Here is a 17,427-nt window from a genome sequence, read left to right as displayed (position 1 = left end):
TGTTGTCCACCTGTTGTAGCATTTGGTCATCGTGGTAGGGCACACCAGTCCACAGGATGTGTCGCCATTTCCCTCTATCGCCAGTTACTGACTCCCAAGTACAATAGTCAACATGTAGGACTCTTCATGTCACGTTTGCAAGCATCCTTGAAGCTGAGCTTTGGGCGCCCCACTGGTCGTCTGGCCCCGGCTACCTCATCATCCAGAAGGTCCTTGGGTATGTGACCGTCTTCCATCCTGCAGACGTGTCCAATCCACCGAAGCTACCACTGTTTGATTAGTATCAACACACTTGGGAGCTCTGCCTTTGAGAGGACTGCCACATTTGTGATTTTGTCCTGCCAGGATATACCCATAATGCATCATAGACAGTGAAGATGGAAATTATTGAGCTTCTTTTCCTGGTAGCTGTAAGTCGCCCATGTTTCACAGCCATACAGCAAGGTGCTGAGAACACAGACCTTATAAACCATCAGCTTGGTCCTAAGGGTCAGCTTGGTGTTATCCCTTGTGCATTTGGCAAGTCAGCCAGAGGTGGTAACTGCTTTCCCTATGTGTGTATTGAGCTCTGCATCAAGGGACAAATTGTCTGTCACTGTTGACCCAAGTAGCAGAATTTGCTAACCACTACCAGTGGGGTGTTATTTACTGTGATCAGGAGCAGAGGTGACCACAGTTTTCTTGATGCTTATGGTCAAGGAAAACAATCTGTAAATATAGTCTGCTTATAGACACATCGTGTTTTATCATGTCTAAACATCTCAAAGCACTTCACAAAAAGATTGATTTTATGTATGCAAATGTATGGAGAATGGGAGTTTATGCATTTTTTCCATTACACATGGAGTGAGATTAATCTAATTAGATTGACTTTTCCCAGAATGAGTTTACCTCTCTGAATAATTTGAACTTCACATGGGTGGAAATTTGGCAAGATAGTTGTGCTTAGTCTAGCCCAAATTGCAAAAAAAGAGCCTAATTATTTTTGTTTGTTTTCCAGGAAGTCGTTCTTTTCAGGACATGCCTCCTTCTCATTGTACACCATGTTGTATTTAGCGGTAAGTGACTTCATATTTCACGTGTCTTTCTGTAGTCTGTACCCGGGGATTTGTACTTCTTTAGGTCACCATATTGTGAGCCGCCTGCATGCAGGATCGGAACTGCGGCTGCCAGTGCCATCTTGTACCTGCTGTTTTTGCCCCTTTCCCGTCATTATAGGACTTACTTGTTGAGTTATAGTTGGGGTGGATGGATTTCCTTCCTGCCTGCACAGTGGTGCTGAATGCAGGCAGCTCAGGATATTGTTCGTTTTGCTAATGACCTAGAGACGACATCATCACCTGGTAGCACCCTGAGTGACCAAGCAGCCTTTTTGAAGGACAGCACAGCTTGCTCCGAAATTGGAGAGGGGCTTAGAAAAGGTGACCTAAACAAATGCTCGTCCCCCTACCACCCAGTTGGCTTGCCGCGATCCATGGGCATCTCTTAATGTGGTCAAACTATGACAGAGAAGGAAACGCGAACTCCTAACCTCGCTTCAAAAGGTGGGAAAAGAAAATTTCTGAAACTCGCCTGCTGGAACGTGAGAACAATGCTCGACTCTGGTGACAACCGCTGCCCCCAACGATGCTCAGCCCTGGTGGTCCATGAGCGAGCCAGGCTAGACATTGATATAGCTGTCCTGTGTGAGGTCCGCTTCTCAGAGCAAGGCAGCCTAACAGAACACAACGCTGGCTACACCCTCTATTGGTCAGGTGGACCTCAAGGTGAACAATGCCTCTTTGGTGTCAGCTTCATGGTGAAGATGACTATCACCACTAAACTTTCAAGCCTGCCAATCGGCCACTCCGAGTGCATCATGTCCCTGCGCCTGCCCCTCCAAGACCAACAGCATGCAACCCTCAGCAATGTTTATGCTCCAACCCTGAATGCTAACCCAGCTGACAAAGATACGTTCTACACAGATCTCCGTGAACTCGTCCAGAATGCCCCTCCCAAGGACAAAATTGTCGTCCTTGGTGATTTCAACACCAGAGTGGGCCGTGACAGCCTGGCATGAAAGGGAGTATTCAGAAACCATGGAGTTGGAAACTGTAATGAAAACGGACGTTTACTCTTGGAACTGTGTGCAGAAAAGCAGCTATCCATAACCAACACCTTCTTTCAACAAAAAGATCGCATCACTTGGATGCATCCCTGCTCCAAATACTGGCACCTGATAGATTACATCTTGGTGAACCAGTGTGACCTAAAGGAAGTCCTGCATACTAGAGTCATGCTCAGTGCTGACTGTCATACAGACCACTGGTTCGTTCACTCAAAGCTGTACTTCCACTTCAAGCCTAAGCTCGAGAACAGGCCTAAAGACAACCCATCAAAGAAATGTCGAGTCAGCAACCTGCAAACCTCATCTTGCACAGATAGATAGCAAGCAACCTTACAGACTAGACAGGAACATCCTGATCTCACTGCTGATTCCACTCCAGAAGAACTCTGGAAACACATCAATGCTGCAGTACTGGATACTTCCAACAAGGTCATCGGACCCAGCACCAAGAAGAATAGGGGCTGGTTTGATGAAAATGACAAGGAAATTCAAGTTCTGCTAAAAATAAAAAGATCAGCTCATCAGGCTCGTCTGGCTCAGCCGGCCAACCAAGAGAAAAAGACAGCCTATCGTCAAGCATGCCGTACCCTTCAATGTAAACTGAGGAACATCCAAAATGACTGGTGGTTCGCACTTGTGGAAAAAACTCAACTGGCAACGTAAGAAGTTTCTCTGAAGTACTAAAATCTGTCTATGGACCAGCATATCAAACACAAAACCCCCTGAGAAGTGCCGATGGCAAGATCCTACACACTGACAAGGAGTCAGTCCTGGATCACTGGTCAAGATTTGTCAAGATGCCTCTTAAACGTCATTATCGTGGAAGCAGGTACGATAATGACGTTTAAGAGGCATCTTGACAAATACATGAATAGGATGGGAATAGAGGGATACGGTCCCCGGAAGTGCAGAAGGTTTTAGTTTAGGCAGGCATCAAGATCGGCGCAGGCTTGGAGGTCCGAATGGCCTGTTCCTGTGCTGTACTGTTCTTTGTTCTTTGTCGGAGCACTTTGAAACGCTCTTCAGCGCCAAGTGCACAGTGCATGATACTGCCATCAATTGCATCCAACGACAGCCTGTCAAAGAAGAACTGGATGAGAGCCCAACTCTGGAGGAAACTGTGACTGCCATCACCCAGATGAAGAACAACAAAGCCCCAGGAGCCAATGGAATTCCACCCGAAGCCTTGAAGCATGGTGGCCCTGCCCCATACACCAAGCTCCATGAGTTTTTCACGGCCTGCTGGGAACAGGGCAGGATTCCACGGGATCTTCGTGATGCCGTTATCATCACCTTGTACAAAAACCAAAGGGGAAAAATTAGACTGCTCCAACTACCATGGGATCACCCTCCTTTCTATTGCTGGGAAGATCCTGGCTAGAATACTTCTGAACAGGCTTGTGCCTACCATTATGGAAGAAAACTTCCCAGAGAGCCAGTGTGGTTTCAGAGCAAACAGAGGCACCACAGACATGGTATCTGCACTCAGACAATTACAAGAAAAGTGTCTTGAGCAAAACGAAGATCTGTACGTCTCTTTCGTAGACCTTACCAGAGATGGACTTTGGAAAATCATTGAAAAACTTGGATGCCCATCCAGATTCCTGGCCATGGTGAAGCAGTTTCATGAAAATCAGTAAGGACAAGTCAAGCAAAACAGCAACCTCTCGAGTCCCTTCCATATCTCCATTGGCGTGAAGCAGGGATGTGTGCTGGCCTCGACCCTATTCACCATCTTTTTCAGCATGATGCTGCAGCAGGCAACAGAAGACCTTAAGGAGGGAGTTTATGTACACGTCCGGACTGAGGGAGGCCTTTTCAACCTCAGGCATCTTCAGGCTCACACAAAAACATGAAAAACTCATCCGTGAACTTCTTTTCGCCGATGACGGTGCTCTCCTGGCCCACAGTCAGTCAGACCTGCAACATGTAACAACACATTTTTCCGAGGCGGCACAACTCTTCAGACTAAAAATCAATTTAAAGAAAATGGAAGTCTTGCATCAGCCTGCATCCCAAGAAGAATATAGACGACCAAGCATTGTCCTCGAGGGAACCGAGCTCAATGCCGTCAAGCAATCTACTTATTTGGGGAGCGTCATCTCATTTGATGCCACCATAGACAAGGAAGGGGACAATAGGCTGTGAAAAGCAAACAGTACATTCGGCAGACTCTACAAACGTGTGTGGAGCAACCACAGCCTCAGCACAGACCAAACTCAAAGTGTACAAGGCCATAGTCCTCACCATCCTTCTGTATGGCGCCAAGTCATGGGTCCTATACCGCCGTCATGTGCACCTTCTAGAGCGCTTCCATCAGCGTTGCCTCCGCAGCATCGTCAAGATCCACTGATAGGATCACAAACATTGAAGTCCTGGAAACAGCCAATATAATCAGCATTGAGGTCATCCTCCTGCAAAGTCAAATGCATTGGGCGGATCATGTTGCCTGGATGGACGACAGTCACCTGCCCAAGATTGTGTTGTATGGAGAGCTGACCACGGGTAAAAGGAACAGAGCATGCAAACGTTTCAAGGACTCTCTGAAGATATCCCTCTCTGTGTGCCATATTGACCATTGCCAGTGGGAAGCGCAGGTCATAGATCGTGATGCCTGGAGATGCTTCATCAGGAGGGCTACAGACACCTTTGAGACTGAGCAAAGAACCAGCACGAAAGAGAAAAAGAGAAGGATAGATCCAATTGCCCCCAGCAGTGACTACACCTTCACTTGTACCCGCTGTGGTGAATCTGCCGGTCATGGATAGGCCTTACTAGCCACCAGCAGGCCTGCAACCGAAGACTACAACCTTCCCAAAATCTTAGTTAGCGAAGAAATGCCAAGAGAGGTCGCCATATTGTTAGTGTAATGCTTTTAAAATTATAGTTCTTCCTTGGTTACAATACATTCAGTGTAGATGGTATATTATACATGTTATTTGTGATCATAAGAGAGCTTCACTGGATGATTGGGTATTGTGGATGAACACGGTGACAGATTCCAGGCAATGGCAGTGATGCTAGTATGTATTACAAAATATTTACAGCACAGAAACAGGCCATTAGGCCCAACAGGTCCATGCTTCACACTAAAGTCCTCCCACCCTTCTTCATTTAAACCCACCATCTAATCCTTCTATTCCTTTCTCATGTGCTTATCTAGCTTCCCCTTAAATGTATCTAAGCTATTTGCCCATGGTAGTGAGTTCCACATTCTAATATTCTCTGGGTAAAGAAGTTTCTCTTGATTTCCCTCATAGTAGGATCTATTAGTGCCTATCATATGTGTGGCCTCTATTTCTGATCTTGTGTGTCAGTGCCTGGTGGATTTTGATTGTGCCACCACAGTGTTGTCATTTAGCAGACTTTGGTGAGCTTGGTATTTATGTACATTATATTCTGTTTCCTGTTTCTTCTGCCAGTGACAAATTCTCTTCTGGGGCAGTCAGAGGGGAATGCAAGACTTAAACGGGTCTTTCCTACCTGAGGATACCATTAGAATGTTTTCCTGGATGGATTTGGTAACAGACAGCCATTCAAGAGGAGCAAAATACAGCATTTTGTCTCCTGCTGCATAGCTCCCTGGTCATGTGCTTTTGTTTCATGTTTTTCTATGCTAAAATTTGTATATTTTAAGGCTGCCATGATTGGTCAGTACAGATTTAGTAGCAGTGTCTCCAGTACTGGCACTCCTGGATGTCCTGTACTTGAATCAGCTAGTGAACAAAAGTGACACTTCACACCTTGTTACTTTTACAAATTGTGCAATGCCATTTTTTTCTGGCTTTTAAGTATTGCAGTTAACATGGAGGGGGCATAGGGTGATTTCTTTGTGTATGTAATCAGCAGTGCATGGCATAAACAGATACCATGGAGACAAAGGATAGACTGCGTAGGTCACACAGAGAGACGTGGGTGGGTTCCAAGCTAAACACAGTATGAGCTACAGAGGATAAAAAAGCATTAACTTTATTATTAAGGGGAAAACAAACTATAATGACCTGGAGAAGCCATTGAGGGTTCTGGATTCACAATCTTCTTGTCATTCTCAAATGCAAATTTGTCTCAAATTTGGAAGTTTGGAAAATTATAAATTTAATTAAAATTTTCATGTACATTCAAAACTACAAAACTGGTCAAAACAGTTTTGTTGAATGGCATAACTACTCCGTCCTAACAGCTTTTGTTTTCCATGAGCTGTCTTTGTCTTTTACATTCCTTAATGCCACCAGTGTACTTGTTGAGCTCTGTCTTTGTATTGTAAGCCTAAAAGGAATTTCTTTTGAGTACTGTCAATATCTAAATCATGTCTGTGATCCCATACACCTGTTGAATAAAAGCTGTATAAAAAATAAGGCTAAACTGTCTTCCACTGAATTCAGATAACAAACCTCCTACAGTTCTTTTCACATTGCTTTAGCCTTATTCTTCATGTTACAAATAGCATGCAAATCCATTTTATTTCAAGTTTATCATAGATAATTGACAAACCCAATTTCATGTAAGCACAAAATGCCATGTTTGACTCACTAAAGTGAGGAACTGGTTTCAAACTTAGGTTGTCTTGTTTATCTTTTGCCATCGCTGTGCATATCCTGATGTCCGTATGCTTACAGTTAGTTTTACAGTTTGTAGACTCATAATCTATCTCAAGCATAAAGCCACTAATAAAATAACTAAAATTCAGGCATTGTCTTCCTAAACTCCTATATAAACCACTGCAGGAACAAATAGCACAAAAGTTCATGCATTATTGATCATTTGCATTCAATTGTTCCCAAACTACAAGCTTGAACCTAGAGTGCCAGATGGAACTGCAGATGACAAAGATAAATTATTTCTTAGAATTGGGTATGGACAGAGCTGTATATATAACATCTATTTCTGGAGGGAGTCACTATTTGGAAATAAAGCCTCATTAAAATTACTAAAAATTTAATGTTTTAAATGTAAAACAAAATTTCAGTGTGACATTCTTTGTCACTTGAATATTCTGAATGAATGAATGTTTTTGTTCTTTTATTTACAAAAATTTCCTTACCATTGAAAAACTCCCTTAAGATAAAAATTGGTGAATAGAGTTAGCAATATACAGTTGTAAGCTTAACTGGTTTTCCTTTATGATGTGAGGTTAAAGGTCACTGGAATGCAGAATAAAATTTGACCCTACCACCAGATTAGGTTTACTGATGCTGCCCAGACACTCAGCTTCACATGGCTCGATTTATGAAGCTTCTCAAATTGGGGTCAGACTTTTCTCATTATAATACATTTTAATGGATAGTAGCATTGAGATTTTAAGCAATAGAAGCATTCTTCCAAGACTGTAGTAATAAAATGTTCAATTGTTCTTGTAAATCCTAAACATTACAAAGGACTTTTGCAACTAATTCCTAACATAATGCTCTTTGTCTGCAGATATTCTATTATGTCCCTAATATTAATAATAACAGGGCATAGTGAGACTCTAAGTTGCCTTGAGTGCAGACTCAATTGACAGGCTTCAAAACATGGGCAAGAATTTCTGGGCAAATATACAAAGAAGTAGTTATAGACAGGTACAGAATACCAGGCTGGGAGTTCAATTACATCTGTGGGGATTTGCTCTGATTTAAAAACAGTTAATTCCCAGAATGTAAAATGGTAATTTAAAGAAAAGTCCCCATTCCCTAACTGTTAGGCAGATCTAAGAATTGAAGAGATTTTGTAGTTTTTACTGTGTCAGATTTTACCAGAGCAGGGCATCTCGTGATGTGCCTGTTAGACTTGTTCATGCACATTTAGGTTTTAAAAACTTTTGCCCATAAAGTTGCTGAATGTGCAACTGACAATGGCAGTGCCCAAAACTGAACATAATACTCCAGATGGAGAAATCAGAGCTCTGTACTGCTGTAGCATAACATCCAGGTTCAAAATACAATGTGGATCAGATCTTTGAAACTTCTCATTCTCATTATACAGTTGACTATACAAACACCATATCCAATAAAACCATAGAATTGGCACCATTCAAAACATCTTAATTCGAGTAAAAGGTTAATAAACTATGTAATATATTAGGAACAATAAATGTGTTGCACTCTCCATTTTAGTCGGAAATTACCCTCCTCCCCCAGATCCTTTGATACTGATTGCTTCAGTGGTCTTCCCATGTAACTTTAAAAAATCCACAGATCTATTAATCTTTGTGTAAATAACAGCTCTTCTTGCTTCTAACATGCTCATTTTTAACTTGTGTCCCTTGGTATCTAAGGGTGAAACAGTAACACCAGTGTATGGAATTAATTCAACATAAACTTTTTCTTATTTTCTGGAAGCACAGCACTTCGAAAATGTAGCCTGACTTCAGAATGATTCTCCTATATCTACATATTCATAGAAAAGGACACACAGAATGTTTTGAAAATAATTTACTGGGTAATTAATGTCCCAGTGGTGTTGATCCTTTGTATTACATTTAGTGATGCCAAATAGCTCTGGTCTCTAGTGGATACTTTACATGGTTTGGCACATGTACAACAGTTGCTATGTATTAGGCCTGGCACATTTGTTTGAACCTTGCTCTCTATTTACAGGAGATACCATCAGCTAGCACAGTTGTATACACTGCCCTCCATATGGAAGCGTTCTCATATCAGTCAGCATGCTGTCCCAGATCCTGAGTTGTCCTTGATATTCCTTCATTGCCTTTAATGTGCTGTGAGGTTTATCATTGCTTTTATCTTTCAATTGCTTTTTACAGGCAAACATATTTTTCTCTTGAACCTATACCTATACAATAATTTGTTTTTGGTAATTGCTGCTATTAATCTATTAATGTGATTTCTCCACCAATTTCTATGAATATCCTGGTTCTTTGCATTACAGTCCTGTTCTGAATGTGCAAAAGTGTTGTGCAATGCTAATCAGAATATACCAGTTTTCAAAGGTGGAATTTTACTCATCTTAGGCAGCATCTTACACCAGTAGGTATCTTTGATTTAGAAAATTTTATTATCCTTTTAAAAATTCTTGTTAGGAACAGATTCCCCCCAGGCCCTGGACATCATGTTCTGCTAGATCTGCACCATGAATTAAAACTCTCTGTGGACAGCAATTCCATTTTGTAATAATCACTGATAATGCATAAAAAGAAGTTGCAGTTCTATAACACCTTTCACAACATCAGGATGTCTCCAAGTGCTTCACCGTCAGTGAAGTGCTTTCCTAATGTAGGCAATGCAGTAGACAATTTTTGTGCCCAGCAAAGTCCCACAAATAACTGTGAGAAAAATAACCAGATAATCTGTTTTAGTGATGTTGACTGAGGGATAAATATTGGCCTGTGCACCTGGAAAAATCCCTACTCTTCTTTAAACAGCACCATGGGACCTTTTACATCCATCTAAGAAGCAGATGGGGCCTCGGTTTAATGTGCCATCCCAAAAGACGGCACCTTTAGAAGTGCAGTACTCAGTCAATACTGTAGTGAAGTGTCAGCCTAGATTATGTACTCAAGTCTCTGGACTATAACATTTAAAATTATATGGCAATCCATCTTAAAACAAAAATATTTGACTTATGCAAGATACCATATTATTAAATATGAACCAGGAAAAGGTCACTGAGATTATTTAGCTGCACTCTTTTAAAAGAACATGTATAATTTACAGCTTCAGGCTCTAAGGGTGGAATTTTATGCTCTCCCTCATGGTGGGTTTGGAGGCGGGGAGAGCATAAAATCGGGTGGGATGGTGGCGGGGGTGGGGTTCCCATCACCATCCCACCTTTGCTGAAATTTAGTTCGAGGCCTGTGAATACCCTTCCCACCCACTGCCAATTGAGGCCCTTAACTGGGCAATTAACACTTAATTAAGGGCCTTTTCCAGCTGTAGCTGCAATTACCCATTCAGCAGGCAGCCCTGTCGTTGCACAGGAAGCATGGCAGGAAAAACCATGCGAGCTGCTTTCTGGATCCAGGGGTTAAGTGTGGGCAGTGTTCCTCATTAAAAGGCATTTAGTGTCTGAATGAGGGACCCGGCATCGGGCAGAGGGCGATCCCATGGCCCTTGCTGCCAACCCCCCACCAACCACCTGCACCTCTCCAATTACCCCCACCCCACAAGACCCCTCCCACCTTGACCTAACTGAGGCCTGGCTCCAGCGATGCTCCTCGGCCTCCAGGACGGTCCCTCCAGCAGCAGCCAGCATCTCTGCGGTGGCACTGCTGCTGCTTGCCTCTGATTGGTCGGGAGCTCTTCAAGGGCAGGACCTCTGGCGACAGGGCCCTAAATCTTATGGAAGGCCTGCCACTTAAGTGTCTGATTGGCACTAAATTCGGCGGGCCTTCCAGAAAAGAGGCAATGCAGGGATCTCAGCAATGGTTTCTCCCAACGTCAAGACCCTCACCGCCAGGATAAAATTCCCCCTATACAGTTTATTTAATCTCCAGACGGGGATTGATAAGTCGCTGCTAAGATTTCCAAGAAGATAAAGAAGTGCATGGAATTTCTCCCCAACATCCACATATACTTTAACAACACTCCAGAGTATTAATTTACAATCACAATCTATATTAATAATCGTTTGGTAGTACAGAACTTGAGAATTGCTGAAAATAGAGACCTGTTGTTGAAGTTCATCAGGACAATACACAAGAATAATTATTTCAGCAAAAAGCTTGCATGGTGAGTAAATGGCTCGGGCCCTATTTATGAGGTTGACGATAAGGCCAATCTTATATCGTGTGGAACTGTAAGAATCCTAACACGTGTATTGACCAGTGAAGGTAGGTTTGCGGTAGACTGCGGTAGAGAACCCCTGAGCAGATTTCTCAACTAGGGTGAATAGAAATAGGGTGAATCAAAGGCATCCTACGTGACAATGGCTACCCTGATCAGATCATTTCTCGCTGTATATCACACAAACTAATGAACGGGCCTAAGGCCATCATTTTCGGCCCTGAAAAGTGCCCAGGCTACCTCAAATTACCCTGGAAGGGTAATGTATCCCAAAAATTTGAGCAACAGGTAAATCTAGCTGTTTCACACTGCTGCTATGCAGTAGCAATACGTTTGGTGTTCACCACTAACAGGATGCTGCCGTCAAGCCAAAAAGACATCCTACCTATCACACAAATGAGTAATGTGATATATAAATTTCAATGCCAGTGTGATGCTTGGTATATAGGCCGTACATCCCAAAAACTGGCAGATCATATCAAACATGTCCCCTTCCGCTATTCACAATGGGCAAGGAACAGGCCGTAACCAACCAGTTCGTCCTTGCAAAGCTCAAAACATGGTGTCCAACATTAAATGTGATTCCGCAATGGAACAACATTTGCTAAATAATCCGCAGAGTGCTAAGAATTACGGCGACAACCAATTTAAGATTGTCAGCAGGGCTCACAGTGTGGTGCATCTGCGCGTACGGGAACCTACATCTATTAATACAACAGAGCTACATTCTGTTCTTTGCGGACAGTAAGAACATGTACACACATTGCATCCGTTTCAGCTGAACAAAATAAGTGACAGCCATTTGCTGGTTCATTCCTCAGGGCAATGCCTTGATCAATCAGAGTCAAGCTGCCTGGTTTAAATTTCAAACAAAGCTTGGCAGTTAACAGTCAGTCACCATGAATTTGTGCATTCTCCATGACAACACCTCTGACATTCAGAGTTCACTTGCCAACCAATCAGCATTCTCTTCTCATGCAGTATAAGTTGTTGTTTTCCCTTACATTGGTTATTCTTGTGTATTGGCCTGATGAGTGCAAGACAAAAAGCTTTGACAATATGTCTCTATTTTCAGCAATTCACAATCTATATTGTTGATCTGTGATTGTTTTCATTCCTTTTAATCAGACATGCTCTCTCTCTCTCTCTCTCTCTCTCTCTTTAAATGTGGTGTATCTATATTTGGGTTTTCTTTCCTCCACATTTCCCATGAAGCTATTTCTTAAAATTTGAACTGACATTCTGCTGAAAAGTGACATTTATTCTAGGTTTCCAGCTTTGCTTCCTTGTATTTTTACATTTACTCCAAGAATTTTCTTTAAAAGATTTATTTTTGTAATGTGTGGGTGAAATTTGACTCCTATTTGTAAATGCATGAAATGAAAATCACCTCTTAGTGATGAAAGAGTCAGATTCTAAAACTGTCTCAGTTTGCAGGGCAATGCTGCAGCTAAGTACAGGGAATATTTCAAATCTTCTGGACCCTCATGTGTTCATTTATCAAGCCTCCTGATAGTTTATACATAAGTAAGAGCATTTACTTTGTTTGAGCATGAAGGGGAGGGGGAGAAGAGGGAGGGGCAGGCTTTTCCCCCAGAAAGAGACTAGAAATATAAAACTGCAGTATTTCATTCATGGCTGTATCACTAGGGGATGTTAGAAAACCACATCCCTATTCTGCTGTGAGTTTTTCAGAGACTCTGTCAGGGTACAGGTTTTGCCTGAAACAAATGGTGATTGTGAGAGACTGGCAGTATGTATTCATTCAATTTCTTTGTGCATTCTGTTGCAAAGTGTCACAGTTGATTATTAATTGCTTATTAGAAAGGAATTCACTGCATTAGTTGAATACAGCAAGATTGAGTCTGGGGGTCATGTAAAGGTAAACCCAATTATTAAGGAGTTAGTAACACTGTTGTGAAACCTTTCACTTCGACATTTTAAAGGGACAGTGTCCCTTTATCTTGATATTTGGAGTTCAAAAATGTCAAGAAACAAATTTTTGCAGTTCACTTAAGTAATTTAGGATGGCACAACACATCTCATGAATTTGTCATGGAAATTGTCCCAAGTAATAGTTTTACATAAAAGGTCCCAGAGGTTGACCAATTTCTGCCCAATAACAAATCACTAGCCTTAACTTGACTTTATCAAGCAGCATAATGTTTCAACAGTGAAAGCTGTTTGTTTGAAAGATGGTTTCAGTTGTTGACTGGTGTTTTCTTTAAACTATTTTAAAAAACACTGAAGTGATTGTACAATATATTTTGTTTATGCTCCTTTGCTGAACAAAGAGCAGGCTGGAAGAGTCCAGCTTTGATTTTGTCCCTCAGTTTTACATTTAAGAAACTTATTTCATGATGCATGATGATGAATAAATAATTGAAAGATACTTTTACCAGATTTTTACATATAGTGTATGTGATGTAACTGTCAGTGTCTTATGATGGTAAGACATTGCTTGATTGTGTTTACCAACCTGCCAGACATGCAAGACAAGTACATGCCTAAGATGAAAAAAGCTCAGACTACACAGAAAGTGATCAACATTTGGAATGATCTTCTGAGAAGTATGGTGGCAGTTAATCAAAAATATATATACTACCAATTATCAGCACTTAGCTGTGGAGCACTTCTTTTGTTTTAATTTATTTGCAGTTACTTGATAGAAAATGAGAAAAAAATAAATGAATAAATAAAATTTTCAAAATCAGGCTTTATCAAGATCACAAGCACTACCTGGAGTAATTCTGAATGCTGATCTATGAGGCAAAGCCCTTGTGCTTACATTTGGTGGTACAGTAAGTGGCTGTACACAACCCCTCCTGGAGAAGAGATAAAAATATTGTTAAAATAATATCTTTATATTAGCTTAAACCAGGGAAAAGTTTCATGTGCAAATCTTTACTATTTTTGATTTGGTCTCGGAATGTTGTAGATGCTGGAAAAGCCACATTTACTGCCCATTTCTAGTTAATGTGAAAAGGAGCTGGTGGCCCTTCTTGAAACAGCGAATCCTTGTGCTGGTGGCACTCACATGATGATTTTTATGACTTCGTTCATAGGATGTGGGCATCGCTGGCAAGGCCAGCATTTATTGCCCAACCCTAATTGTCCTTGTGGAGGTCATGGTAAGCTGCCTTGGAGAGTTAGGGATTTTTATGATTTAAATCCAGCAACGATAAAGGAATGGCGATCTATGTTCACATAAAATGATGTGTGACTTTGAGAGGAACTTGCAGGTGATGGTCATCCCATTAGATTGCAGCTGTTGTCTTTCTTGGTGGGTGAAACTCTGCAATTGGGAATTACTGTTGAAGTAAGGTTGGTGAGTTGTTGCAGTGCAACCTATGGAAAAGCCCTGGTGGTGGAGGGGTAAATAATAAGTTGAAAGACAGGGATTCCAATCAAACTCACTGCTCAATCCTGATTAACGTTGAGTTTCTTTTTGCAGCTGATTGGTAAGTATTCCATCACACTCCCAACTGAAGCTTTGTAGATGGTGGAGAGGCATTGAGGGGTCAGGAGGTAGGCCACTCATTGTAGAGTGCCTAGACTCGGTCATGTTCTTGTAGTCACTGAGTTTCTGTGGCTAGTCCAGTTAAGCTTCTGGTCAGTGGTGACTCCACCCGCTCCTGAGTAGTTGATGGTGGGAAACATCGCAATTGCAGTGCTTTTGAAGATCAGAGGGAGGTGACTAGAAAGTTTATTATTGGCGATGGGCGATGCCTCGCATTTATATAGTCTGCATGTTGCCTGCAACTTGTCAGCCCATGTTTGGATGTTATCCAGGTTCTTTAGTAGGATGGCTGCTTCATTATCAGAGAAGACGTGAATGGAGCTGAACATTATGGAATTGTTAGTGAACTGCTCCCTCCTGACCATCTGATGGAGGGTAAGTCATTAATGAAGCAATTGAAGTTGGTTGAGCCCTGAAGGCTCCCTTAAGGTGCTCCTGTAGTGATGTCCTGGCACTGCAATGTTGGTCTCCATCAAATACAACATCTTCCTTTGCATCAGGTGTGAATCCAACTAGTAAAGGGTTTTCCTTTTGATCCTCTTTGACCAGTTTTGCTAGGCTTCCTTGGAGTCATTCTTGGATGAATGCTGCTTTAATGTTAAGAGTAACTATTCTCAGCCTCTCCTCTCATATTCAGCTCTTGTATCCATGTTTGGGCAAAGGCTGTGACAAGATTTGGAGGCAAATAGTTGTGGAAGAACCTGGACTGAGCATTGGTGAGCAGGTTAATAGGGAGTGGTTGTTGTCTGATGGAAAATTTTATGACTCTAGCCATCACTTTTCTGATGATTGGAAGGTGTGAGGAGAAATTTGCCAGGTTAGATTTTTCATACTCCTTTCTAGCAGGGATAGAACTGGGCAATTTCCTACATTGTTGGCTTAATGCTAATGTCACAGTTGCACAGGAACAAATTGGATGGGAGGAGTGGAGACAGGGTTGGCTAATTCTACAGAATCACAGAATTGTTACAGCACAGAAGGAGGCCATTTGGCCCATCATGTCTGCACTGGCTCTCCGAAAGAACTTAGTGTCGTTCCCCCACCTTTTCCCCGTAACCCTGCATGTTCCTCCTTTTCATATAACAGTCTAATTCTCTTTTGAATGCTTCACTTGAACCTGCCTCCATCACACTCTCAGGCAGCGCAATCCAGATCTTAACCACTTGCTGCGTGAAAAAGCTTTTCCTCATGTTACTTTTGCTTCTCTGACCCATTATTTTAAAACTGTGCCCTCTCGTTCTCGATCCTTTCACGAGTAGGAACAGTTTCTCCCTATCTACTCTGTCCAGACCCCTCATGATTTGAATATCACTATCAAACCACCTCTCAGCCTTCTCTTCTCCAAGGAAAACAGTCCTAACTTCTCCAATCTATCTTCATAACTGAAGTTCTTCATTCCTGGAACCATTCTTGTAAATCTTTTCTGCATTTTCTCCAATGCCCTCACATCTTTCCTAAAATGCGGCGCCCAGAATTGGACGCAATACTCCAGCTGAGGCCGAACTAGTGTCTTACATAAGTTCAACACAACCTCCTTGCTCTTGTACTGTATACCCCTATTAATAAAGTCCAGGATACTGTATGCTTCATCAACCCCTCTCTCAACCTGTCCTGCCACCTTCAATGGCTTATGCACATATACACCCAGGTGCCTCTGCTCCTGCACCCCCTTTAGAATTGTACCCTTTATTTTATTTTGTCTCTCCATGTTCTTCCTACCAAAATGAATCACTTCACATTTTTCCGCATTGAACTTCATCTGCCTCCTATCTGCCCATTCCACCAACTTGTCTATGTCCTTCTGCAGTCTACACCATCCTCCTCACAGTTCTAGTTAAACTTCAAGACTACAGCCAGAATGTAGTCAGGGTACACAGCCTTCAGTGGTCTATTGCACTCAGCTGCTGCTTAATGCCATACGGAGTGAACCAAATTGGCTGGTCTAACATCTGTGATGGTGGAGAGGTCTGAAAGAGGGCATATAGGGAAGGTCACTTTGTATTTTTGGCTGAATATGCTTGCAAATCCTTCAGCCGTGCACTCGTGCTGGATTCTGCCATTGTTGGGGGTATTCATGGAGCCTCCCCCTATCATTTGCATGACAGTCTACCATCATTCTTAACTGGATGTGGTAGGGCGACAGAGCATTGCTGTGGGCTATTGTTTTCGAGATTGCTTTGCTCTGTTTCCAGCCTGCTGCATTTGGATTTTGAGTATGCCTGAGTAGCCCTGTGTTATTGCATCATTGTACTGACCGTGAAAGTTCTTATGGTGTGTAAGATGGTGAATAGAGCCATATAGCGGATAGAGATAGGATAATGCATTATTCTCAGAGAAGGAAACAGCCTTTTTGAATAAAGCGTGAGACATGCTGCAAACACTCTCCTGAGAATTGTTGTTCACATGGGATACAAACCTTTATCAGAACTGTGATGGAAATACAATGTTCAAAGCTCCCAGATCATAAGACTAGAAGGAAATGTCATAAACTGTGGTGAAAATGAAAACAAAACATTGAAATTTATATAACAGTAACAGGCATAGGAATTTAGAAAAATAAGCCAAACTTTGGGATTCAAACAGACAGCATCATCATCAAAACACTCACAATCCAATGGGAGACCCAAAACAGCTGTTCTGGTTGCAAAAGAACTCGATGCAGCAAGCAAGAGGTTAAGACGTAGATATGCCTGGAGATGTATCATAAAATGCCTGGAGATAGATAACTTAGCTAAAGTAATTGTCAATGGGCCATTGAAAGAAACGACACTCTCCACTTCAGACAACTGCTAAAAACAAAATCATCAAAAGAATTTCACAAATCTCAAGTACAAAAGTAAGCATAAAATGTATTGTGAGGATCTCTCCCTTTAAAACCATAGCTACCAGAAGACACACTGTTAGTGCATGCATCTGAGCAAAATTAATTGAAACTAGGACTGGGATTTCACGTTGGGTGGACGGAGTCGGCCACCGACTGAAAAGTTGGTGCGAACCCGCTTCCGCCTTGCCTGGGGATCTGGCCCGCATTTTACGGGTCCCCAGGCTTTAATTGTTCCGAGTGGGTGGAAGTCCCGCCT

General features: G+C 42.1%; 1 protein-coding gene across 3 annotated transcripts in view; it reads left to right on the top strand.

The window, feature by feature from the left end:
• plpp3 (phospholipid phosphatase 3) overlaps window positions 1–17,427 on the top strand; it is a 160,486-nt gene that overhangs the window by 98,913 nt on the left and 44,146 nt on the right. For all 3 annotated transcript variants that reach the window (XM_068037053.1, XM_068037051.1, XM_068037052.1), the window contains exon 4: window positions 1,001–1,058. In XM_068037053.1, coding sequence (XP_067893154.1) covers window positions 1,001–1,058 — 58 coding nt within the window. The remainder of the gene's footprint in view (window positions 1–1,000; window positions 1,059–17,427) is intronic.

Source organism: Heterodontus francisci, chromosome 8 (assembly GCF_036365525.1).
Source record: "Heterodontus francisci isolate sHetFra1 chromosome 8, sHetFra1.hap1, whole genome shotgun sequence".
Lineage (NCBI taxonomy): Eukaryota > Metazoa > Chordata > Chondrichthyes > Heterodontiformes > Heterodontidae > Heterodontus > Heterodontus francisci.
Note: the sequence above shows the minus strand (reverse complement) of the source record. Positions and strands in the feature narration are given on the sequence as shown.